At 44.7% G+C, this 26,241-nt stretch overlaps 1 protein-coding gene across 1 annotated transcript in view; it reads left to right on the forward strand.

Moving 5' to 3' along the window:
• c15h16orf89 (chromosome 15 C16orf89 homolog) overlaps positions 1 to 26,241 on the forward strand; it is a 70,079-nt gene that overhangs the window by 34,235 nt on the left and 9,603 nt on the right. The window contains exons 6-8 of the mRNA XM_041206945.1: positions 2,662 to 2,779; positions 5,522 to 5,684; positions 10,861 to 10,962. Coding sequence (XP_041062879.1) covers positions 2,662 to 2,779; positions 5,522 to 5,684; positions 10,861 to 10,962 — 383 coding nt within the window. The remainder of the gene's footprint in view (positions 1 to 2,661; positions 2,780 to 5,521; positions 5,685 to 10,860; positions 10,963 to 26,241) is intronic.

Here is a 26,241-nt window from a genome sequence, read left to right on the forward strand (position 1 = left end):
TGAATGTTCTAAGTGAGGCATCAGCTGCAATGCCATATTAGTGATAACAGATTTACATTTTGCATTTTTCCCCCTTTCTGCCAACTATGATGTTAACCTTTGAACATTTGGAGTGCTTCTTCATGAATAATATTTTATCTTGATTGTAAAAGAGGTATACAGTGCAACAACTTTACTTAGCTTTTTCCACATCATTCTTGCTGTGTGTGGCTGTTCTCCTGGGTTTAGACTGACTGACTGAGATTGCAGATAATCAGAAGCAATCCCTTGTTTTTTTTCGTCCTTTTTCCATGGTATACGGTGGGAATAAAACACCGATTTAAAATTGGAGAATGAGAAAGGGTTTGGACAGATTATCCACAATTTTCAGAGGAATCTTTCCAGAATGGGTCTGGGATTGGACAGAACTCCTCCTGAGGTGTAGCAATGATTCCCCACATTCCAGACCAATAACCAATTGCAGATCGCTCCTGTGGTCATCTTCACTGCAGGATTTTGGGGGGGTTGGAGTAGTTTCATTGTGATCCCTCATCCACAGTAAAAGTTGGCTTTGTAACCTTGGGAAGCACCTAAAAAGAGTTTGATGTTTCCCTTTCCATTTGTTGATTTCTGTAATGTACCAATGATGTAGAAGAGTATTTGTTTTTATGTGATAAGACCTTCAGTTATCTTGTACCTATTACATCAAAAATATTCCAAGATATTTCGCAGAGATGTCTAACAAAAATTGACATTGAACCAAAGGAGAGATGTTAGGAGGGTCTTGAAGTCAGAGGTAGAAGTAGGAGATCTTTGTCATGGAGGTGGGAGCTCAGCTTGAGCTTAAATAAATGCTGAGATTGCAAACAGTCTGGCTCAGTCTGAAACCATCACACAGCACAGTCTGGCTCAGTCATTCAACCCATCATCTCTCATCGAGCCAGGAGGGCGATGGATATGAGTGAGTGAGAGAAGCCTTGCATCGATATCGCAGCTGATCTTGGGATCTTCCAGAGAACTTTACAACCAATGAGGTGTTGCCATTGTTGTAATGCTGTGTGCAGCCAATTTGTGCACAGCCATCTCCCATAAACAACAATATAATAATGGATAGAAAATCTATTTTTACTGGTATTAGTTGAGGGATAGATATTGGCTAGAGCACTGGTGAGAATGAACCTGCACTTCATAATACCGCCATCAGTTATTCTACTTCCTCTTGTGGGGATAGCTGGATCTAAATTTCATATCTCATTTGAAAGTGCCGTACTGCACTCCAGTACCAGGCCCGGTCTGTGAGTTCAAATCTCTGGAGTGGGACATGAACCCACACCTTTTTGACATGAGTGTTATCAGTGTGCCAAAGCTGACAGTGGGGAAGGTAGAGTCTGTGCTGATCACTGAGGGGGATGCTTTCAGTCTTCCATTGTTTAACGAAAGATGTTGCAACAAGAACAATCATTATTGGATGAACAAGTTAAAAAACACAAGCAGCTGAGTTGAGAATGGTGGAGCCAGGGTGTCATTAGCAGATATAAGATCACATTTTGATGGATGATATCATCAAGGAGCAACATGTAAATAAGGAATAGGAATAGGCCAAGGGCAGATCTCAGGAAAGTGACAAGGCCAGAAACCTCACTGCAGAGATTCACACATGAAACTGTTGGAAAGGTAAACATAGGAAAGTGACAACGTGTTCAAGGGTTTTGGAGAGGACAGGAAGAATGTTTTATTGTGAGGAGGAGTGTGATTCTTGATAGTTATGAAAGGGGGTGCAGGTGATACCTAATTGGGGGGGGAACCAATTACAATGCAGCTAGTATGGAAGTCGAAAGAGGAGGTATTAGTTTACTGGCAAAAGGACTCGACTATAAATATCAAAATGATACATTGTAGGCTGATCCTAACACTTCCTCAGTAACAAGGAAATAGTCGTTGGGAGTGTTGTTGAAAAAAAGAGATTCTTTCGAAGCTTTTCATCTTGCACTCATCGGGAGCGCTCACCTGAAATATCCAAATTCCAAATCTCCCTTATGTTGATGGGAGCCGGTGGTTTTCCTATGTCTGTAGAGGCTGATCCCACATCGTGCACAGAGGGAATGAAGCATCTAGTGAAATTGCATCTGCCAAAATTTCAGAAATAAACTCTATATTTTAACTATAATGTGGAAATGAGAGCATTGTTTTGGAGTAGCACAGGTTATGTTATGTCCAGGACAATGCAGCTCACTTTAATGGCACCCTATCCACCACAATAAACATCCACTCCCTCCACCACTGACTCACAGTGGCAGCAGAGTGTACAATCTACAAGATGTACTGCAGCAGCTCACCAAGGCTCCTTAGACAGCACCTTCCAAACCCACAACCTCAACCATCTAGAAGGACAAGGGCAGCAGATGCATGGGAGCACCACAAGTTCCCCTCCAAGCCACAGTCCATCACTCCTTCACTGGCACTGGGTCAAAATGCAAGTGTTAGTGGGATGCTTTTAGATGTGATTATTCCATTGTCCTATCCACCAGAAGACGTCCCAAACATAGATATAAAGACAGCTCTGAAGACCAATCTCAGAGCTTGTGAGCCAGATAATTGGTTTACTATTTCATGAACTGGTAGAAATTTCATAATCCACTGAGAATAGCTTTATTAATGTATTTTTCATTCTTTTAAATGAAGGCAGGATAATGGAACCCCTTGCCTGGAAACAGAAACATGTAGGAGACTGATGACAGCTCTGAATTGTCCAAATTACTCTCTCTCACACCAGCTGCTGTATTTCATTGTTGCTGAATACGTAAGCACAATAATTTACTGATTAACAGCTATTATTTAAACACCGTTTGTCTCAGTTTTCAGTCATTGTAATAACTTTGAATTGTAGCTCTGATCTCTGCATTCTAATTACAGAGCATTGGTTAGGACTATTGTTCCCAACATGCTTTCATCAGCATTCTCTAAGCCAACATTTTCACAGTAATACCTGTTTACTACGGGCATTATATTTGTGTGCTACACTGAGGTTACCAAATTTTTCACTTTGAATATACTTTTTTTGTAATTGTTCAGTATCAGTATATCTGAAGATCACCTAAGAAATTGATGTATTCCAAGTCTGAATCAAAAGAATGAGAATCTGATCCCCTTCCAGTAGTTGATCAACATAAAAACAGTCTTCCACATAACCTCACCACAAAGCAATTGGGTTATTCTTCATCCTGCCCGAAAACCATTGAAAACCAGTTGACGTAAGCAGAATCTATTAGGCTTGACTTAGCAATTAAACTCACCAATGTTCACTGGTTCACTGTGACCCCCTGGAGTTCCTTCCTATGGTTTTGTTCTCGATACAAGCCATGCAGTGAAGGTATACCACAAGGTACTTTACTTTGACATTCTGTTACATTTATAATATATGATGGGCCGAATCTTGCTGGGAAAATAATGGGTTAGAATTTACTGTGAAAATAACAGTGTGGCTAATGGCACTCATCATTATTAATGCATACCAGTAACTTCAGAGGAGGAACAGAAATGCAGTTAAACGCCAATATTCAAACATTATTGACTGAATTGTGCCATTCCACCATTGGCTTTGTGAAAACAGGATTTTGCTGTCTGGCTCACTATTAATATGCAATGACTGTTGCTAAGTTGAAGTGTTTATGTGGTAGACATGAATTAAATTCACCACAGAAAGCTGAGCCTTATAATTCCAAGCCTAAACATCTTGTATAACAATGGCAGCAACTAACAATTATTGCAGTCAACCTTTCCAGTATGGAAAATGAACTATGATAAGTGTGGAATCTCATTCCTTCAGGTGTTAATTGTTGTGGTTTTTATAAACTTTAACATAAAAAGAGATCATTTTCCTTTGGGTTAAGAAAGAGAAAAAAATACAATTTTCCCTTAATCTGTTCTTTTTCTCTGCCTGATTTGACTAATTCATTCTACTTTCTTCTGCATCATTCCTGTGTTCCTCAGTTGGTCCCACTGTTGACTAAGGTTCTGGATGGCCTTGTTGCCCTCACTATATCATTATCAGCTTACACTTTTGGCAAGTTATGTCACAAAAGCTTTTTAAGCTGAAGGGCGCAAGAACGTTAAATTCATTGGTAGAAATGAGCTATGATTACATCACCAAAGATTAATTTTCACCTTGAGGTAAAACCATTTCCTGCATTATAGTATGTTGGATATACCAGAATTCTGAGGCTGCATTCCCACCATCTCTTGCAGATGGAAGGTGCCAACCAACCAACAGATGGGATAGATTTTCCTGTTGCATCTGAGTTCAGTGACTAGAGTAAAATCATACAGGCAGCCAGCACATTTATAATGGGAAATGTTGAATTTTGATCTATTTAAGTTACTAGGTGGAACATTGGGCTGCTTCCATTATGGGTGTCACTATTTTCTTCTATGAACATTGCCCATGGAATCTGCTTTGTAACGAGTGATTTATTAGGAAAATCTGTTGTAATAAATCCAGGTTGGAGTGATGGTACACAAACAGAAGAATGGTCCTGGATTCTATTTTGAATCTGACAAAGGGTTGCCGAAGACTTGAAATGATATTGAGAGAGAAAGTACATTTACATAACTCCTTTTGCAACTTCAGGGTATCCCAAGGCATTTTATAGCAAATGATTTGCTTTTGAAGTGTAGCCACTGTTGTAATGTAGGGAAAAGTCACAGCCAATTTGTGCACAGCAAGATCCGAAAACAAATCAGTGGGTTAATGAGACAATATGGAAGGACTCCTGCTCCTCTTCAACTAGTTCCATGGGATCTTTTCTGCTCACCTGAAAGGACATATGACCTCAGTTTAATGGCTTATCCAAAAGACGAGACATCTGACAGTATAACGCTCTCTCTGTACTGTGTCAAAATGTCAGCTTAGATTACTTAGAACCATAGAACCATAGAACACTACAACACAGAAAACAGGCCATTCGGCCCTTCTAGTCTGTGCCATGTTCAAGTGTCTGGTGATGGATTTGAGCCGGTGATCTTCTGACTCAGAACTAACCACTGGCATCTTAAAAATCATCATAATAGGAACAGTAGGAATATCTGAGGGAGAATCCTTCTCAGTTGGTGAGCATCTGTCCAAGCCTCACTGTGCAGGGAGAGACAGGAGAGGATCAAAGCAAAAAAGCACTCACTTTTAAATATAAGTTTGACACAAGTAATTATGGGATCAAATGAGAATTCATTTCATTATTGAGCTGTTCATTTTGACAATCTTCAAATTAAAAAAACTTAAATTATTCATGAAATGGAGAAAGAAACAGAATAATCCAACTCTTGAGAAAGACATGTGACTGCATGTAGGGCTGAAGTACAAAAGCAGACATTCATTCCAAGGAATGGTAAACAGTACAAGCTTATATCAAACAGTGCTAGAAATTGAGTAATTACTTCCAGGGAAAAAATAAAGTTTAAATGAGAAAAATCAAACTTTTTTGGTCAAATTAATTTTGATGAAGTCTCTTTATTTCCCAAGTGATTTTCCTTTCTATTCAAATTCTAGAAAAGATGCTCAAATATTGTTGGAGCGCAGCACATGGATTCAAAAGCTTCCCTCATTGTTCAGGGCTATAAGAAGATTTTCTGCTCCAATATGTTGCAAAGAAATCTGGAAATCGAAAACAATGCCTTTCCATACTCCCAGCGGGATTTATTTCTGGAGAATGGTAAAATAGCTTCTATTTAAAGACAAATTAACATGCTGAAATTGGAAATAGTAAACGAGGTTTATGGTCTCCCCAATGGATCATAATGTGCCCATTACTTTTTTATATTCATTGTTTGTTGTAACTGGCTTAAATTCCTTTTTGAATGTGTTTTTCCACTCTCTGCATTAGTTCCATTTAAAATAATCTTTATATTGTGTCTATTCCTCTGTTAAATCCACTGGGCAACAAGAGACATGATTTTGAGGGGATGAGGAAAACTTCCTCTGTGTGTATGTGTAATAAAGTCATACATTTATTTCTTTCTCGTAGTGTACAGGTATCTCCTTGTTAAAGCGTGTTCTAATAGTGCTTTCATGTCTTAGTTGGTCAGTAAATTAGGAAAGTTAACCAAATAGCACTGCATCCATTTTCATTTGAGTGCATGCTGAATTTTTTAAAAACAAAACATCACTTTACCGCTCATCACTTTCCTCCCCCAACGCTCCCGCTCACTGCTTCCCTTCCCCTCCCTGACCCTCCAGCTCACTGTCTCTCTCCCCTGACCCTCCAGCTCACTGTCTCTCTCCCCTGACCTTCCAGCCCACTGTCTCCCTTCCCCCAACGCTCCCTCCCACTGCTTCCCTTACCCTCCCTGACCCTCCAGCTCACTGTCTCTCTCCCCCAACCCTCCCGCCCACTGCTTCCCTTCCCCTCCCTGACCCTCCAGCTCACTGTCTCCCTTCCCCCAAACCTCCCTCCCACTGCTTCCCTTCCCCTCCCTGACCCTCCAGCTCACTGTGTCCCTTCCCCCAAACCTCCCTCCCACTGCTTCCCTTCCCCTCCCTGACCCTCCAGCTCACTGTCTCTCTCCCCCAACCCTCCCGCCCACTGCTTCCCTTCCCCTCCCTGACCCTCCAGCTCACTGTCTCCCTTCCCCCAAACCTCCCGCTCACTGCTTCCCTTCCCCTCCCTGACCCTCCAGCTCACTGTCTCTCTCCCCCAACACTCCCGCCCACTGCTTCCCTTTCCCTCCCTGACCCTCCAGCTCACTGTCTCTCTCCCCCAACCCTCCCGCTCACTGCTTCCCTTCCCTTCCCTGACCCTCCAGCCCACTGCTTCCCTTCCCCTCCCTGACCCTCCAGCTCACTGTCTCTCTCCCCTGACCCTCCAGCTCAGTCTCTCTCCCCCAACCCTCCCGCTCACTGCTTCCCTTCCCCTCCCTGACCCTCCAGCTCACTGTCTCTCTCCCCCAACGCTCCCGCCCACTGCTTCCCTTTCCCTCCCTGACCCTCCAGCTCACTGTCTCTCTCCCCCAACCCTCCCGCCCACTGCTTCCCTTCCCCTCCCTGACCCTCCAGCTCACTGTCTCCCTTCCCCCAAACCTCCCGCTCACTGCTTCCCTTCCCCTCCCTGACCCTCCAGCTCACTGTCTATCTCCCCCAACGCTCCCGCCCACTGCTTCCCTTTCCCTCCCTGACCCTCCAGCTCACTATCTCTCTCCCCCAACCCTCCCGCTCACTGCTTCCCTTCCCCTCCCTGACCCTCCAGCCCACTGCTTCCCTTCCCCTCCCTGACCCTCCAGCTCACTGTCTCTCTCCCCCAACCCTCCCGCTCACTGCTTCCCTTCCCCTCCCTGACCCTCCAGCTCACTGTCTCTCTCCCCTGACCCTCCAGCTCACTGTCTCTCTCCCCCAACGCTCCCACCCACTGCTTCCCTTCCCCTCCCTGACCGTCCAGCTCACTGTCTCTCTCCCCTGACCCTCCAGCTCACTGTCTCTCTCCCCTGACCCTCCAGCTCACTGTCTCTCTCCCCCAACACTCCCGCCCACTGCTTCCCTTTCCCTCCCTGACCCTCCAGCTCATTGTCTCTCTCCCCCAACCCTCCCGCTGACTGCTTCCCTTCCCCTCCCTGACCCTCCAGCCCACTGCTTCCCTTCCCCTCCCTGACCCTCCAGCTCACTGTCTCTCTCCCCCAACCCTCCCGCTCACTGCTTCCCTTCCCCTCCCTGACCCTCCAGCCCACTGCTTCCCTTCCCCTCCCTGACCCTCCAGCTCACTGTCTCTCTCCCCTGACCCTCCAGCTCACTGTCTCTCTCCCCCAACCCTCCCGCTCACTGCTTCCCTTCCCCTCCCTGACCCTCCAGCTCACTGTCTCCCTTCCCCCAAACCTCCCGCTCACTGCTTCCCTTCCCCTCCCTGACCCTCCAGCTCACTGTCTCTCTCCCCCAACGCTCCCGCCCACTGCTTCCCTTTTCCTCCCTGACCCTCCACCTCACTGTCTCCCTCTCCCAACACTCCTGCTCACCGCCTCCCTCCCTGACTCTGTCACTTGCTGCCTCCCTTGCCCCCCCTCTCCCTCACCACCCCTCTCCCTCGCCCTCGCTGTGAGTCAGGGAGCAAGTCAGGCTTGCAGGAGGAAGTGAGTGGGAGGTAATTTGTAAAAGTTAGTTGGAGTAGTAAGTTGAAAGAAGATTTACGGGTCAAAACTTGAGTATTGCTGGAAAAAAAAGACACAGTTATCAGGTGAAAGGGACAGAAGAACCTGGTGAAATTGAAATCACTAGGGAAACGATACTGAGGAAATTGATGGTGCTTTGGGCTGGAAAGTCTCTGGGTCTCAATGGATTACATCCTAGGTTCTTAAAAGAGGTGGCTAATAAGGTGGTCGATGCACTGGTGTTAATTTTTGAAAATTCGCTAGATTCTGGAAAGGTTCCATCAGACTGGAAAATAGAAAATATAGCCCCTCTATTCAAGGAGGGAGGGAGGCAGAAAACAGGAAACTATAGGCCAGTTAGCTTGATGTCTGTCGTGGGAAAGGTGTTAGAATCGATCATTAAGGAGGTTATAGCTGGGCACTTAGACGAGCTCAAGGCAATTGGAAAGAGTCAGCATGGGGTTTTGTGAAAGGAAAATCATGTTTAACCAATTTATTGGAGTTTTTTTGAAGGAGTAACGTGCACTGTGGACGTGCTGTACTTGGATTCCCAGAAGGCATTTGATAAGGTGCCACATCAAAGGTTATTACAGAAAATAAAAGTGCATGGTGTAGGGGGTAACATATTAGCATGGATAGAAGATTGGCTGCCTGGCTGGCTGGCTGGCTGGCAGAAAGGGGAGAGTATGCATAAATGGGTCTTTTTTGGATTGGCAGGATGTGACGAGTGGAGTCCCTTAGGGATCTGTGCTGGGGCCTCAGCTTTTTACGACTCACATCAATGACTTAGATGAGGAGAGCGAAGATATGGGAGCTAAATTTGCAGATGACACAAATATAGGTAGGAAAGTATGTTGTGAAGAGGACATGAGATTGCAGGTATATATAGATAGGTTGAGTGAGAGGGCAAAGATCTGGAAAATGGAGTTTAATGGGGGAAAGTGTGAAGTTGTTCACTTTGACAGGAAGAACAAAAAAGCAGAGTATTACTTAAATGGAGAACAGCTGCATAATTCTGAGGTGCAGAGGGATCTAGGTGTTCTAGTACTTGAGTCGCAAAAAGTTGGTCTGCAGATACAGCAAGTAATTAAGAAGGCTAATGGAATGCTATCCTTTATTATGAGAGGGATTGAACATAAAAGTAAGGGTGTTATGCTTCAGTTATACAGGGCATTGGTGAGACCGCATCTCGAATGCTATGTGCAGTTTTGGTCTCCTTATTTAAGGAACGATGTTCCTTTTTGGAGGCGATTCAGAGGAGGTTTACTAGATTGATACTGGGAATGAATGGGTTGTCTTATGAGGAAAGGTTTGACAGACTGGGCTTGTTTCCACTGGAGTTTAGTATAGTGAGGGGTGATTTGATTGAAGTATACAAGATCCTGAACGGCATTGACAAGGTGGACTTGGAAAGGATGTTTCCTCTTGTGGGAGAATCCAAAACTCAGGGGCGCTGTTTTGAAATTAAGGGTTTCCCCTTTAGGACAGAGATGAGGAAAATTTTTTTCTCTCAGAGGGTTGTACGACTCTGGAACTCTCTGCCTCAGAAGGTGGTGGAGGTGGGGTCATTGAATATTTTTAAGGCAGAGGTAGATATGATTCTTGTTAGGCAAGGGAACCAAAGATTATCGGGGTAAGATGGGAATGTGGAAATCGAAACACAAGAAGAACAGCCATGATCTTACTGAGGGGCCGAATGGTCTACTCCTGTTCCTATTTCTTATCATCTTATCTTCTTATGAATGGTGGAGAAGGTTCAGTGGACTGAATGAACTACTTCATTTCCTGGTTCCTATATGGAGTGCCTGTCAGTCCCCGCATAGACTGTCAGTCAAAAGTTAACTGGTGCATTCCCCTTGGCAATGCCATTACCAATCAGTGTCCACTTGCCAACCAATCAACACTCTCTTCCCATGCAGTATAAATTCTTGTTCCCTTTACATTTGGTATTCTTGCATCTGCCCTGATGAGTGTAAGACAAAAAGCTTCAACGACATGTCTTTTTCAGCAATGCTCATGTTCTGTACTACCACCTATCTGTATAAGACACTAGTTTGGCCTCAGGTGGAGTCTTGTGTTCAGTTCTGGGCACTGCACTTTAGGAAGGATATGAAAATGTTGGAGAGAGTGCAGAAAAGATTCATGAGAATGGTCCCAGGGATGAGGAACTTCAGGTACGAAGATAGATTGGAGAAGCTAGGGTTGAGGCTGAGAGGAGATTTGGTAGAGGTATTCAAAATCATGAGGGGCCTGGACAGAGTAGGTAGGGAGAAATTGTTCCCATTTGTGAAGGGATCGAGTATGAGAGGTCACAAATTTAAAGTAAAAGAAGCAAAAGCGGTATGGGGGGAAAAAATGTTTATACGGCTAGTTAGGATCTGGAATGCATTGCCTGGGAGTGTGGTGGAGGCAGGTTCAATTGAAGCTTTCAAGAGGTAATTAGATTGTTATCTGAAAAGGAAGAATGTGCAGCGTTATGGAGAGAAGGTGGGAGAATGGCACTTCATTTGGAGAGCAAGTGCAGATGCGATGGGCTGAAAGGCCTCATTCTGCAATTTAAACATTCTGTGATTCTGTGAGGCACATTCTGCCCTGTATACCTTGTGGTTTTCAGGTTTCATTATGGGTTGTTGTTTTTGGTGTTGGTATCTGGTGAGTCTGCATTAAAGGTATAAGGCAGATTGAGAGGTACATTCAAAATACTAGTTTAAGTCTGTTTGAAATCATAGCCAATGATTAAATGTCTAACGTTTGCAGTGATGCTTTGTGGGCAAGCTGGATTTTCTGATTTTTATAAGGTCCGATGGCTTGAACCAATCCTGACTTGGCAGTGGCTAGCTGGCTGCTTTGGAAAGCCTGGTGAGTGATTCATTCTAACCAGTGAATATTAATCAATGTTACAGATGATGCACTCTTCACAAGCCTCACATATTGTTTTAAAAAGGTTATATAGAAATACATAGAAGTGACAAAGCGTAATCAGGCCATTCAGCCTAACCAATTTACTGTGCATATGATTTAGTAGTCCTAGTCATATTTACTCACCCTGTCCCCTAACCCTAAATATAAAAATGTTCAGAAATCCACTAATGGGCTCTACATGACTTTCTATCACAATCCTATCTTCACCAGTCAATATCCATGTTGGGATTTGTAAGGTTCCACACGCTGAGATTGGCCTTATCAGCAATCTTGTAAATAAGGCCCTAGCCATTTGCTCAGCTTGCAAGCTTGATGCAGAAATAGAGTGCATCAAAGTTAACCTGTGAGACAATAACTATCCTGATCCTGATTCCTCTGATGCCCTAAGTCACATCAACAATTTCCAGTACCCTGGCCCTAACCACCGCCTCTTCACCATAGACGTCCAATCCCTCTACACCTCCATCCTCCACCAGGACAGACTAAGGGCTCTCCTGGATCAGAGGCCCGAATGATCCCCATCCACCACCACCCTCCTTCACCTGGCTGAACTTGTTCTCTCACTAAACAATTTCTCCTTAAATTTGTCTCATTTCCTCCAAATAAAAGGTGTGGCTATGGGTATCCGCATGGGCCCCAGTTATGCCCGTCTCTTTATAGGGTTTGTGGAACATTCCTTATTGGTACATCGATGACTGTTTCGGTGCCGCTTCATGCTCTTGTCTGGACCTGGAAAAATTTATCAATTTTGCTTCCAATTTCCACCCCTCCACCACTTTCACATGGTCCATCTCCGACACTTCCCTTCCCTTCCTTGACCTCGCTGTCTCTATTTCTGGTGATAGACCATCCACCAATATTCATTACAAGTCCACCAACTCCCACAGTTACCTCGACTACAACACCTCTTACCCTGCTTTCTACAAGGACTCCATCCTGTTCTCTCAGTTCCTTTGCCTCCATTGCATCTGTTCCGATGATGCTACTTTCCAAAAGTACTTTCCAACATGTCTTCCTTCTTCATTAACCGAGGTTTCCCACCCATTGTGGTTGACAGGGCCCTCAACTGTGTCCGGCTCATCTCCCACACCTCTGCCCTCACACCTTCCTCTCCCTCCCAGAACCATGATAGGTTCCCTCTTGTCCTCATTTATCACCCCACCAGCCTCTGCATTCAAAGGATCATCCTCCACCATTTCCGTCAACTCCAGCATGATGCCACCACCAAACACATCTTCCCTTCACCCCCCCGGTGGCATGTCGCAGGGATCGTTCCCTCTGGAACACCCTGGTCCACTCCTCCATCACCCCCTACACCTCAACCCCCTCCCACGGCACCTTCCCATGCAACTGCAGAAGGTGCAACATCTGCCCCTTTACTTTCCCCCTGCTCACTGTCCAAGAGCCCAAATGATACTTTCAGGTGAAACAGCATTTCACTTGCACTTCCCTCAATTTAGTCTACTGCATTCGCTACTCCCAATGCGGTTTCCTCTACATTGGAGAGACCAAACGCAGACTGGGTGACCGCTTTGCAGAACACCTTCGGTCTGTCCGCAAGCATGACCCAGACCTCCCTATCGCTTGCCATTTCAACACTCCACCCTGCTCTCATGCCATCATGAGAGCCTGCTGCAATGTTCTAGTGAAGCTCAACACAAACTGGAGGGACAGCACCTCATCTTCCGATTAGGCACTTTACAGCCTTCCGGACTTAACATTGAGTTCAACAACTTCAGACCATGAACTCTCTCCTCCATCCCCACCCCCTTTTTGTTTTTTTACCTCCTTTTCCCAAAATTCATTTTTATTTTTTATCCACTTATTTTTATGTATTTATTTATTTTTATTCCTTTATATTCCTCTATTGATTGTTTTATCCCCCTTTTATCCCCCCCTGCCTTTTCATCCTATTTCGATCCTTTTTCCCCCACCCCACCCCAACTAGGACCGTCTGTTACTTGTTCATGTTGTTCTTTTCAGAGTGCTTACCCTTGTTCTGCCATAACCACATTCTACTTTCTTACCTTTGCCATTACCAGCACTTTTTTTAGCCCTTACGCTACTATTAACACTCCCTTTGTTCATGACATCTTTGTCAATCTCTCCTTAGCCCCCACATATCACTGGCCTTCTATCCAGCTTCACCTGCTCCATCCCCTCCTAAACAGTATTAATTTCAACACATTTCTCTTTAGCTCTGAAGAAGGGTCATATGGACTCGAAATGTCAACTCTGTTTCTCTCTCCACAGATGCAGTCAGACCTGCTGAGTTTTTGCAGCATTTTCTGGGTTTTTTTTGTCAGATTTCCAGCATTCGTAGTATTTTGCTTTTATCTGATCAGATCATTGTTCACTCTATATCACGCAAACTCACAAATGGGCCAAAGGCTGCCAATTTTGGACCTGAAAAAGTGCCCGATGTGCCTCAAATCACCCTGGAAAGGTAAAGTGTGTCAAGAAATTGAACAACGGGTTAAGGAAGCCACTTCATGCTGCCATCACGTGGTGGCGAGTGGTATTTTCCACAAGCCAGGATGTTGCTGTCAAAGCAATGGCCAAGTGGTTATGGTACTGGGTTTGTAACCCCAAGATCAAGAGTTCAAATCTCACAATGGCAAACTATGAAACAATGTAACTTCATCTGAAACAGATGGAAATGTGTTTGTACTCGAAAAGAGTTACCAGACAATTGCATAGGGTTATTTCAGTGCTGGTGTGATGCCATATGTGGGCTGTATGTCCCAGTGACAGGCTTGTCAAATCAAACAGCGCATTCCTTCAGCTGTTCACAATAGGCAGAGTATAGACCATAGGAACAGGAGGAGGCCATTCTGCCCCTTGAGCCGGCTCTGCCATTCAATTGGATCATGGCTGATCATCTACCTTAATGCCACTTTCCCGCACCATCTCCCATATCCCTTGATGTCATTAATCTCCAGAAACCTATTGATTTCTGTCTTGAACATGGTCAATGACTGAGCTTCCACAGCTCTCTGGGGTAGAGAATTCCAAAGATTCACCACCCTCTGGGTGAAGACATTCCTCCTCAGCTTGGTCTTAAATAGCCACCTCTTATCCTGAGATTATGTCCCCTGTTTCTAGACTCCCCAGCCTGGGGAAACATCCTATCCACATCTACCCTGTCACATCCTGTAAGAATTCTCTAAGTTTGCATTTGTCTTTACTAAGGAAGAAGATGCTACTTGGGTCATTCAGACGCTTGAAGGGTTTAAAATTTGATGAGGAGAAGGTATTTGATAGGCTGTCTGCTCTCAAAATTGATAAGTCACCAGGACTGGATGAGATGCACCCAAGATACTGAGGGAAGTGATCATGGAAATGGCAGAGGCACTGGCCATAATTTTTCAGTCTTCCTTGGACTCCGGGGTGGTGCCTGAGGACTGGAGAATTGCCAATTTAAAACCCTTGTTCAAAAAAAGGTGTAAAGTTAATCCCAGCAATAAGGGGCCACTCAGTTTAACCTCGGTGGTGGGGATATTCCTAGAAACAATAATTCAAAGCAAAATTAATAGCCACTTGGGCAAATGAGAATTAATTAAGGAAAGGCAGCATGGATTTGTTAAGAGCGAATCACGTTTAACTGACTTGCTGGAGTTTTTTGATGAGGAAATAGAGGGTTGATGAGGAGAATGCAGTTCATGTGGTTTACATGGACTACAAGAAGGCATTTAATACAGTGCTGCTAAACAGACTTAGGGACAAAGTTAGAGCTCATGAATAAAAGGGATAGTGGCTACGTGGACGTGGAATTGGCTGAGTGACAGGAAACAGAAAGTAGTGGCTAATGGATGCTTTTAAAGCTGGAGGAAGGTTTGTAGTGGAGTTCCCCAGAAGTCAGTGTGGACCCCTTGTTTTTCATAATATAGGGTACAATTTCAAAATTTGCGAATTTGTGGAAACTTGGAAGCATTGTGAACTGTGAGGAGGACAGTGTAGAACTTGAAAAGGACCTAAACAGGCTGGTGGAGTGGGCAGACACATGGCAGATGAAATTTAATGCAGAGAAATGTGAATTGATTCATTTTGGTGGGAAGAACATGAAGAGACAGTAGAAGAGAGACCATTAAAGAGTTCGGGGAGAGAGAGCGATGAGAGACCATTAAAGAGTGCAAAGAGAAAGAGAGACAAGGAACCATTAAAGACTGCGGAGAGAGAGAGAGAGATGAGGGGCCATTAAAGTGTGCGGAGAGAGAGAGATGAGACACCATTAAAGAGCGTGAGAATGAAAGAACATGGAGAGCAGCCGATTGAGCATTTCTAGGCTTTAATGTAAAAGTTAGGTATTTAGTTTGTGTTTAGGTCTCTAGTCTTTTTTTCTCAAAAATAGCTTAAGTATAGGATCTTGAGTGGTGTTAAAAAATAATTACAATAAAGTGTAAAAAGTAGGGTATTCTTCAAGCATAAAGAGCAGGGATGCTAGAGTAAATAAAATACGATAGCGATGGCAGGATGGGTGATGTGTTGCTGCTGCAGCATGTGTGGTCTGCTGAACATCAAGGTGACCCAGGGCAAACATATCTGTAGCAAGTATTTGCAGTTCGAGGAACTTCGGATCCGACTTGAGGATCTGGAGTCCAAGCTGCAGATATTGTGCCACATCAGGGAGGGGGAAAGTTACTTGGACACTTTGCTCCAGGAGGTGGTCACACTCCTCACATTAGATAATTCAAATTTGGTCTGTGATCAGGGACTGGAGGGTGTGACTGCAGGTGAGGAAAATACGGGGACCCAAGGGGTAGTGTTCGAGGAGCCTCAGACCCCGCAACTGTCCAACAGTTACAGGGTTCTTACAAGCTGTGTGGACGAGAGTGAGGACTGCAGAGAGGATGAGTGAACTGATCGTGGCACCATGATACAGGGAGCCATTCAAATGGGGGGAGGAGACAGGTACGTAGTAGCGGTAGGAGACAGTATAATTAGGGGAACTGATACTGTTCTCTGCAGCTGTGAGCATGAGTCCCGAAAGCTGTGTTGCCAGCCTGGTGCCAGGATTAAGGACATCTCCTCAGGGCTGGAGAGGAACTTGGAGTGGGAGAGGAGGGATCCAGTTGTCATCATCCACGTTGGTGCCACGACGTTGATAGGATAAGAAAGGAAGTCTGAAAGAATTTGAACAGTTAGGAACTAAATTAAAAAGCAGAACCCCCAAATAATGATCTTGGGATTACTACCTAAGCTACGGGCAAATTGGCATAGGGTAAATAAAATCAATGAGTTAAATGCGTGGCTCAAAGATTGGTGTTGGAGGAATGGGTTTCAGTTCATGGGGCATTGGCACTAGTATCTGGGTGGAAGGGAGCTGTTCCGGTGGGACGGGCTTCACTTGAACCATCCTGGGACCAGTGCCCTGGTGAATTGAATAACTAGGCCTGTAGAGAGGGCTTTAAACTAAGTAGAGTGGAGGGAGGGTTCTGGAGAGGGGATACGTACACTTACAAAGCAAAAGGAAATGGCAGCCTTGCAGGGCAGCTATTTAGGTAATGATTCCCAGAGTGTGACAGGAAGGGACAGAGTATACAAACATTAAAAAAGCAACAGCAAGTTGGAAAAAGAGGAAAATTGGTAAAAAGACTAAATTAATGGCTCTTTACTTAAATGCATGTAATATTCGGAACAAAACAAATAAATTAACGGCATAAATAGAGATTAAAGGGTATGATCTTATTGCCATTATGAAATCGTGGTTATAAGGAGATCAAAGTTGGGAATTAAATATTCAGGGGCATGTGACTTTTTGAAAAGACAGGCAGGAAGGAAAGGGAGGTGGGATAGCTTTGTTACTACAAGATGGAATAAGTACGATAGCAAGAAATGATCTTGGATCAGAAGATGTAGAATCCATGTGGGTGGAAGTAAGAAATAACAAGGGAAGAGACAGTAGTGGGAGTAGCCTATAGGCCCCCTAAAGTATTGTAGGACAGTGAATAAATCAGGAGATAATGAGAGCATGTAAAAAAGGCAGTACATTAATCATGGGTGCCTTTAATCTTCATGTAGATTGGGAAAATCAAATTGGCAGAGGTAGCCACGAGCAAGAGTGCATAGAATGTATTTGGGACAGTTTCCTAGAAAAATATTGTGGATCCAACCAAGGATCAGGCTATTTTGAATCTGGTAATGTGTAATGAGGCAGGTTTACTAAATGATCTCAGAGTAAAAGATCCCCTAGGAAACAGTGACCATGACATGGTGGAATTTAGCATTCAATTTGAGAGTGAGAAACTTGAGTCAGAAACAACTGTGCTAAACTTAAATAAGGCTAATTACAAAGGAATGAGGGCAGAGCTTGCTGGAGTGGACTAGGAAAACAGTTTAGCAGAAAAGATGCTTGATGATCAAAAGCAGATGTTTAAGAAAATAGTTCATGACTCACAACAAAAATATATCTCAGCAAGGAAGAAAGTGTCTAGGAAGGGGATAATCCAACCCTGGTTAATCAAGGAAGTAAAGGATAGTATCAAATTGAAAGGAAAAACATACAATGTGGCAAAGATTAGTGGTAAGCCAGAGGTTTGGGAAAGTTTTAAAAGCCAACAAAAGATGACCAAAAAAATAAAGAGAGAGAAAATAAACTTTGAGGATAAACTAGAAAGTAATATAAAAACGCATAGCAGTAGCTTAGAAACATAGAACCATTCAACACTACAGCATAGAAAACAGGCCAGTCTGTGCCGAAATATTATTCCGCTAATTCCTTTGACCTGCACCCAGTCCATAACCCTCCAGACCTCTCCCATCCATGTACCTATCCAATTTATTCTTAAAACTTAAGAGTGAACCCGCATTTACCACGTCAGATGGCAGTTCGTTCCACACTCTCGTTCCATACACTCACCAGTCTCTGAGTGAAGAAATTCCTCCTAATGTTCCCCTTTCATCCTAAATTTTAAAGCTTCTTTAAATATATAAAAAGGAAGAGAGAGGCAAAGTGAACATAGGCTGCTTAGAGAACGCGGCTGGGGAAATAATAATGGGGAAGTTTAATAATGAGGAGTTGAATAAATACTTTGCATCAGTCTTTACAGTAGAAGACACTAATAGCATTCCAAAAATACTAAATAATCAAGGGGAAAAAGAGGGGGAGGAAATAAATACAATAACTATCACTAGAGAAAAAGTACTGGGAAAATAATGGGGCTAAAGGTTGATAAATCCCCTGGACCTGATGCATTGCATCCTAGGATATTCAAGGAAGTAGCTACATAGATAGTGGGTACACTAGTAGTAATCTTCCAGGAATCCTTAGATTCTGGAAAAGCCCCAGAAGATTGGAAAACTGCCATTGTCCCTTATTCAAAAAGGGACAGAGGCAAAAAAACAGGTAACTATAGGCCAGTTATCTTAACATCTGTCATTGGGAATATGTTAGTCTATTATAAAGGATGTAATAGCAGAGCATTTAGAAATGCATAATATAATCAAGTGGAGCCAGCATGGCTTCATGAAGGGGAAATCATTCCTGACAAATTCATTAGAATTCTTTGAGGTGGTAGCATGCAGGATAGATAAAGGAGAATCAGCAGATGTAGTATATTTGGATTTCCAAAAGGCATTTGATAAGGTACAACCTTAATAGTGGCCATGGTGCTGGGGGTAGTATATTAGCATGGATAGAGGATTGGCTAGCTAAAAGAAGACAGAGTTGGGATAAGAAGGGGGGCATTTTCAGGGTGGCAACCTGTAACTAGTGGAATGCCACAGGGATCAGTGCTGAGGCCACAATTATTTACAATATATATTAATGACTTAGATAAGGGAAGTGAATGTACTATTGCCAAATTTATGGATGACACAAAAGTAGGTGGGGAACTAAAATAGGTGAGGGTGACACAAGAAGTCTGCAAAGGGATATTGACAGGTTAAGTGAGTGGGCAAAAACTTGGCAGATGGAATATAGTGTGGGAAAACGTGAGGTTATGCACTAACATACAAGTTCGGCAGTTAATAGGGAAGGAAAATGGAATGTTGGCCTTTATTTCAAAGGGAGTGAAATATAAAGCAGGGAAATCTGGCTAAATCTCTACAAGGCACTAGTTAGACCACACCTAGAATACTGTGAACAGTTTTGGTCCCCTTATCTAAGGAAAGATACACTGACATTGGAGGCAGTCCAGAGAAGGTTCACTAGGTTGATTCTTGGTGTGGAGAGATTTTCTTATGAGGAGAGGTTGTGTAGGTTGGGCCTGTACTCATTGGAGTTTAGAAGAATGAGAGGCGACCTTATTGAAACATATAAGGGGGCTTTACAGGGTAGATGCTGAGAAATTGTTTCCCCTTGTGGGACAGTCTAGGACCAGAGGGCATAATCTCAGAGTAGGAGGTCCCCTATTTAAATCAGAAATGAGGAGGAATCTCTTCTGAGGATAGTCAATCTGTGGATTTCTTTACCGCAGAGGGTTGCAGATGCTGAGTCGTTAAGTGTATTCAGGGCAGAGATAGACAGATTTTTAATCAGTACGGGAATCAAGGGTTATGGGGAAAAGGCAGGAAAGTGGAGTTGAGGATAATCAGATCAGCCATGGTCTCATTGAATGGCGGAGCAGGCTCGATGGGCTGAATGGCCTACTTCTGCTCCTTTGTCTTATGGTAATGGGGGTGCAGGAGCAGAGGGACCTGCGTGTATATGTACATAAATCATTGAAGTTGACAGAACAGGTTGAGAGTATGGTTAATAAAGCATACTGTATCCTGGGCTTTATTAATAGGGGCATCGAATACAAGAATAAGGAGCTTATGTTAAACCTGGTTCAGCCTCAACAGGAGTATTGCAATCAGTTCTGGGTGTCATATTTTAGGAAAGATGTAATGCATTGGAGAGGATACAGAAAAGATTCACAAGAATGTTTCCACAGATGAGGAACTTTTACATTACATTGGAAAATTGGAGAAGTTGGGATCGGTTTACTTGGGGGAAAAAACAAAGTTGAGAGGAGATTTGATAGAAGGATTGAAAATCATGAGGGGTCTGGACAGACTAGATAGGGATAAATTGTTCCCATTGGTGGAATAGTCGAGAACCAGAGGACACAGATTTGAGGAAACTGGCAAAAGCAGCAATGGAGACATGAGGAAAATCTTTTTTATACAGTGAGTGGTTAGGATGTTGTAGGTACTGCCCGAGAGAGAGGTGGAGACAAGGTCAATCGAGTGGTTAGGATGTGGTAGGTACTGCCCATGAGAGAGGTGGAGACAGGGTCAATCGAGTATTTAGGATGTGGAAGGTTCTGCCTGAGAGTGAGATGGAGACAGGGTCAATCGAGTATTTAGGATGTGGAGGGTACTGCCTGAGAGTAAGGTGGAGACAGGGTCAATTGAATGGTTAGGATCTGGAATGCACTGTCTGAGAGTGTGGTGGAGACATGGTTAATTGAGATATTCAAAAGGGAATTGGATTACTATCTGAAAAGGAAGAATGTGCAGGGTTTTGGAAAGAAGGCGGGGAAAGGGCACTTGGTAAATTACTCCTATGGAGAGCCAGCACAGACACAATGGGCCAAATGGCGGCCTCTTGTGCTGTAATAATTGTGATTCTTTGGTACCAACACAGCTTTAGATGCTGATTGTTCATCATGATCTGACCATTTTGCATCTCCACAAGATACCTGCACTATCATCATTGACATGGCAATCGCCACAGAAATCACCATGGGCTGCGCTAGATGTGGATGAATAGTTTAATTTTTTTCCTGAACCAGCTTCCATAGCATCTCAAGAGCTAAAGAGCTCAATTTCATGGCCTGCTTTTGTTTATACTTCAGTGTGAGAGCTGATTTTAGATTTCCACACCTATTCATCATTGTCAGAAAAAAATGATGCTTTTACACACTGAAAATCTTTTCCTTTAACTTCACTCATTCCCACACCATTGTCCACACATTCCTTGTTTGTAAGACAATGACTTACAGGGTACTTTGTACAAAATACAGCAACTGCAACTTACGTTTATCTAACAGTTTAACATTACTACCAGAGCTAGCAGTTAGCCAGATGAAGGCTCAGATGGAGTAACGTGGGAATCACATGAGAACTCGGCTTGTTGTATTGTTGGATATATTAAACACTCAATGTTCCAGCCCTACTCAGTTACTATTCATCACATCTTTTTCCTCTACTCTGGTGCTGCTGTATGTCCTTGCCCAATGTAGAGAATTTTACTTGAAATTTCCACTCCCTCCCTCCCTAATCCATCTCTGAATCTTGCCTCTAGGTTTCTGTGGAGACAGGATATTTACTGACATGTTAAAAATTTATTAACATTCACTGCTAGCTGGATTATACCTTCCCCATGCTGCTTCCTGAAATGATTCTATTCTCACCCCCGTTTCCATTGGATCTGCTCTAATGATCTGAAATATTCTCCTATTTCCACAGCTGAGGATTTTCCTCCATGCTGCTTTGACTAGATCCTAGTCTGAGTTTGTTCCAGTTTCCCCAATTCTGGTGCTCTCACATCTTCAATGTTCCTTCTCAGAATGATATTGTGCCCCCTCCTGTCCTCACCTGCTCCCCCACTAATCTGCAAACAACAGATCATCTCCTCCTATTTTCCCAGAAATCCCAACCCAGAAGCCATGTTTCCACCGCCCCCCACCCCCAACACTCAAAACTCCAAAGGCACCTTTCCCTGATTTACATTTCCACCATCTCAACAATACTCTCCTTCCCCTGACACTTGGCAATTTAACACCTCCCATACCATGCCCTAAACAGTATTCCTGTGTGAGACAGCTATTTACACAAACTTCCTCAGCATCCACTTCTGTGTTTATGGTGTGGTCTCCTGTCACTGGGGAAGGTAAACTCACATTGGATGAGTGCTTTCCTGAATGCCTCAGAGTGTGTGCAAGTGTAACACTGAGTTCCTGGTCACTTATTATTTAAGTTCCATGTCCCGGCTGACTCTGGCCATTCTGTCTTTGACCCTTGAAACTGCTCCAATGAAGCTTGAGGAATAACATTGTACAGTTCTGTCAGCCGCTTTACAGGCCTCTGGTCTTAACATTGTCTTCAGCTTCAGCTCTGACCTGACTCTCAGCTTCTGCTGCTTTTCTGGAAGGTGCTGGATGGTAAAATGGTACTGTTTTTTTTTTAAAAATATACTTTATACATAAAATATCTGGAAGAACATTCCAAACCATTTCAAAATCACCATCACAAAAGTACAATCAGATTCAACTTTTACACAGGTATCACAAGGTGCATTAATACAATTAATGAACATTACAACCATTTCAATATGGTAAATGCAGACAATCAGTCAATGGTATTGGAGTTATCAACATACATCATGTTGCACTCTGAGGTGCTTCAATACATTCATAATACAATTAGTATTCAATGCATTCATTTATTTTGAGCTGTGCGGCCAGAGGGGCTCGCAACAGTTCCCAGCCCCTCGGTGCACAGTGGCAGAAAGGTCTTAGACAGCGACCTTTCCCCATTGCGCCTTTGCAGTGGCTGCCCCAAGCTTTAGTGCGTCCCTTAGCACATAGTCCTGGACCTTGGAATGTGCCAGGCTGCAACACTCAGTTGGAGACAACTCTTTGTGCTGGAAGACCAACAAGTTTCGGGCAGACCAAAGAGTGTCTTTCACCGAGTTGATGATCCTCCAGCTGCAGTTGATGTTTGTCTCAGTGTGTGTCCCTGGGAACAGCCCGTAGAGCACAGAGTCCTGTGTCACAGAACTGCTCGGGATGAACCTCGACAGAAACCACTGCATCTCTCTCCAGACCTTCTTTGCAAAGGCACAATCCACAAGGAGGTGAACAACGGTCTCGTCCCCACCACAGCCACCTCGAGGGCAACGTGCAGAGGGGGTGAGACTCCTGGTGTGTTGGAAGGGTCTGACGGGGAGGGCCTTTCTCACCACCAGCCAAGCTACATCTTGGTGCTTGTTGGAAAGTTCTGACGATGAGGCATTCTGCCAAATGACTTTGACAGTCTGCTCGGGGAACCATCCCACAGGATCCACCCTATCCTTTTCCTGCAGGGCCTCTAAGACGTTATGTGCCGACCACTGCCTGATGGACTTGTGGTCAAAGGTGTTTTCCTGCATAAATTTTTCCATGAGGGACAGGTGGTACGATTGGAGTAATAATTGGAGTAACAACTACTTGGAGCGTTCCACGGCAGCGTGGCCAGACCCATCCTTCGCAATACCAGGGACAGGTAGAACCTCAGCACGTAGTGACACTTGGTGTTTGCGAACCGAGGGTCTACGCATAGCTTGATGCAGCCGCACACAAAGGTGGCCATCAGTATGAGGGCGATGTTGGGCACGTTTTTTCCCCCTTTATCTAGAGGCTTGTACATCGCGCCCTGTGGACATGATCCATTTTCGACCTCCAGATAAAGTGAAAGATGGCTCGGGTGATCGCCAATGCGCAGGAGTCTGGAATGGGCCAGACCTGTGCCACGTACAGCAACAGCGAGAGTACCTCATACCTGATGACCAGGTTCTTACCCGCAATGGAGAGGGAGCGTCCCGATTCCAGAGCGGACATGACCCGATTGGCAATGACCTTGGACAGAATCTTATAGTCCACATTCAAAAGTGAAATGGATTGCCAATTTCTAATTTCCTCCCTTTCCCCCTTGTGCTTGTAGATGAGGGTGATGATGCCTTTCCCACATGCCCAGTTTTCTTTGGACCATAGACCCTCGCTCCTTCCGGTTTCTAACACATGCCCCGGTCTCTCCAAACCATATTCCCAGCACTTCAGGCCGTCAGCCCTGACGGTGAAGGGGACAAAGGATCGGTCAGCCCAGTTCCCAAAGAACATGGCCTTGCTCTTCCCACGATTTACCTTGGTTCCCGAGGCCAGTTCGAACTGGTCGCAGATGTGGATCAGTCTGCGCACCGACAGCGAATCCGAGCAGAAGAGGGCGACATCGTCCATGTACAGGGAGGCTTTGACCTGAGTGCCTACATTGCCTGGGATTGTCACTCCTCTTATGTCCGGATCCTTCCTGATAGACTCAGCAAAGGGTTCTATGCAACACACAAACAGAACAGGGGAGAGAGGGCAGCCCTGCCTGACTCCAGATTTAATAGGAAAGCTATCTGATTCCCACCCATTGATTGAGACTGTGCTACTGATGTTAGTGTAGAGCAGTTGGATCTAATTGCGAATTTCCTCCCCAAACCCAATTTTGGAGAGCACATTCACCATGTAGGTGTGCGATATTCTGTCAAAAGCTTTCTCCTGATCCAGGCTGATGACGCAGGTGTCCACACCCCTGTCCTGCACATAGGCAATCATATCCCTGAGCAGCGCGAGGCTGTCAGAGATCTTCCTGCCTGGCACAGCGCAGGTCTGGTCAGGGTGGATCACCAATTCCAGAGCGGACTTGACCCGATTGGTGATGACCTTGGACAGAATCTTATAGTCCACATTTAAAAGTGAAATGGGTCGCCAATTTCTAATTTCCTCCCTTTCTCCCTTGTGCTTGTAGATGAGGGTGATGATGCCTTTCCTCATGGATTCTGACATGCTGCCGGCCAGAAGCATACTCTCGTACACTTCTAGCAGGTCTGGGCCCATCCAGTCCCACAGAGCTGAATAGAACTCCGCTGGCAAGCCATTGCTTCTGGGAGTTTTACTCTTCTTGAAGGACTCAAGGGCCTTAGTCAGTTCATCAGGTTTGTCCAGGCTCTCCCGTGTACTGTCGTCTAAGACCTCAGTGATAGAGGACAGGAAGGACTGGGAGGCCATGCTGTCTGTGGGCTTTACGTCATACAATCCAGCATAAAAGGATTTGCTGATCCTCAAAATGTCATACTGCGATGACTTTACTGAGCCATCTTCTTCCTTCAGGCTGCTGATCACGGAGCTCTCTCTGTGTACCTTTTGGAAGAAGAAATGTGAGTATGTCTCATCCTGCTCCACGGAGCAGACTCTGGAATGGAAGATGATCTTGGAGGCCTCCGAGGCAAAGAGCGAGGCTTGTTGGCTCTTCACCTTTTGGAGTTCCTCCTTGACATCGATCCCCATCGACTGCAGCCGGAGCAGATTCTGCATGTTTTTCTGGAGTCGGGACATTTCCCTCTGTTCCTTTCTAGCTTTCTGGGCACCTTTGAGAATGAAAAACCTCTTGATGTTTCCCTTGACTGCTTCCCACCAGTGTGTCTGGGACTCAAAGAGAGGTTTCACAGTTCTCCAACCTTTGTAATCCCTCTTGAGCTCCTCAATGTTCTCTGAGGTCAGCAGTTGCACGTTTAGCTTCCATGTCCCCCTGCCCACCCTCTGGTCTTCCTCTAAGTGACAGTCAGCCAGCAGGAGGCAGTGGTCGGGGAAGAACACCGGCTTGATGTCGGTGGATCTGACTGTGAACGCACGGGACACAAACAGGAAGTTTATCCTGGAACGGATGGACCTGTCTGGCCACCACCAGGTGTATCTATGCTGCACTCTGTCTGCAGAGTTGCTGAAGACGTCGTGCAGCTTGGCATCCTTAACTGTTTCCATCAGGGATCTGGACTTCGCGTCCAATCTGCTGTTGGCCCTGCCGGATCATCCAGCCTCATCGATGATGCATTTGGAGTCACCGCCCAGAATGACCGGCCTGGAGGTCGCCAGCAGCAGTGGGAGCTGCTGAAAAACCGCCAGCTGCTCACCCTTTTGTGCCGGGGCGTACACGTTAATTAACCGGAGTGGAGCGTTCTTGTACATTACGTTTGCTACGAGGAGGTGCCCACCCACCACCTCCTTAACCTTGGAGATGGTGAAGTTGCCTCCCTGCAGCAGAATACCCAGGCCGGAGGAACGAGAGTCATTTCTTCCCGACCAGATCGATGGCCCATGGGACCACCATCCTGACCATCTGTTCTGTAGATGGGGGAGGAAGTGGGTTGCTATTGGCATACAGGTTCCCATTTAGATACTGCCAGTGATGTGGGCCGCACCTTCACTGTTGACCCACTTCTATTTTCAGTCAGGTCCCTGGAGTCTACTGGATTTTCTTACATCCCTTTCTACCTGCTGCCCCTCAACGCGTTTCATACGCCTTTTAGTACTCTCATTTTGCCTCTTTTCACTTTCCAATATAAGTTTTGCAATTTAAATACTACTGTTCTCCACTCAAACTATTTGGTCACCATTTCCTTTATTTTCCCATTTGTTTGTATTCCTTTCCTTTGGTCCTGTAAAAATGCTGTGTGTGGGTAATTTCTTCCAGCTGTGAGAGCCTAAG

This window comes from Carcharodon carcharias, chromosome 15, assembly GCF_017639515.1.
Source record: "Carcharodon carcharias isolate sCarCar2 chromosome 15, sCarCar2.pri, whole genome shotgun sequence".
Classification (NCBI taxonomy): domain Eukaryota; kingdom Metazoa; phylum Chordata; class Chondrichthyes; order Lamniformes; family Lamnidae; genus Carcharodon; species Carcharodon carcharias.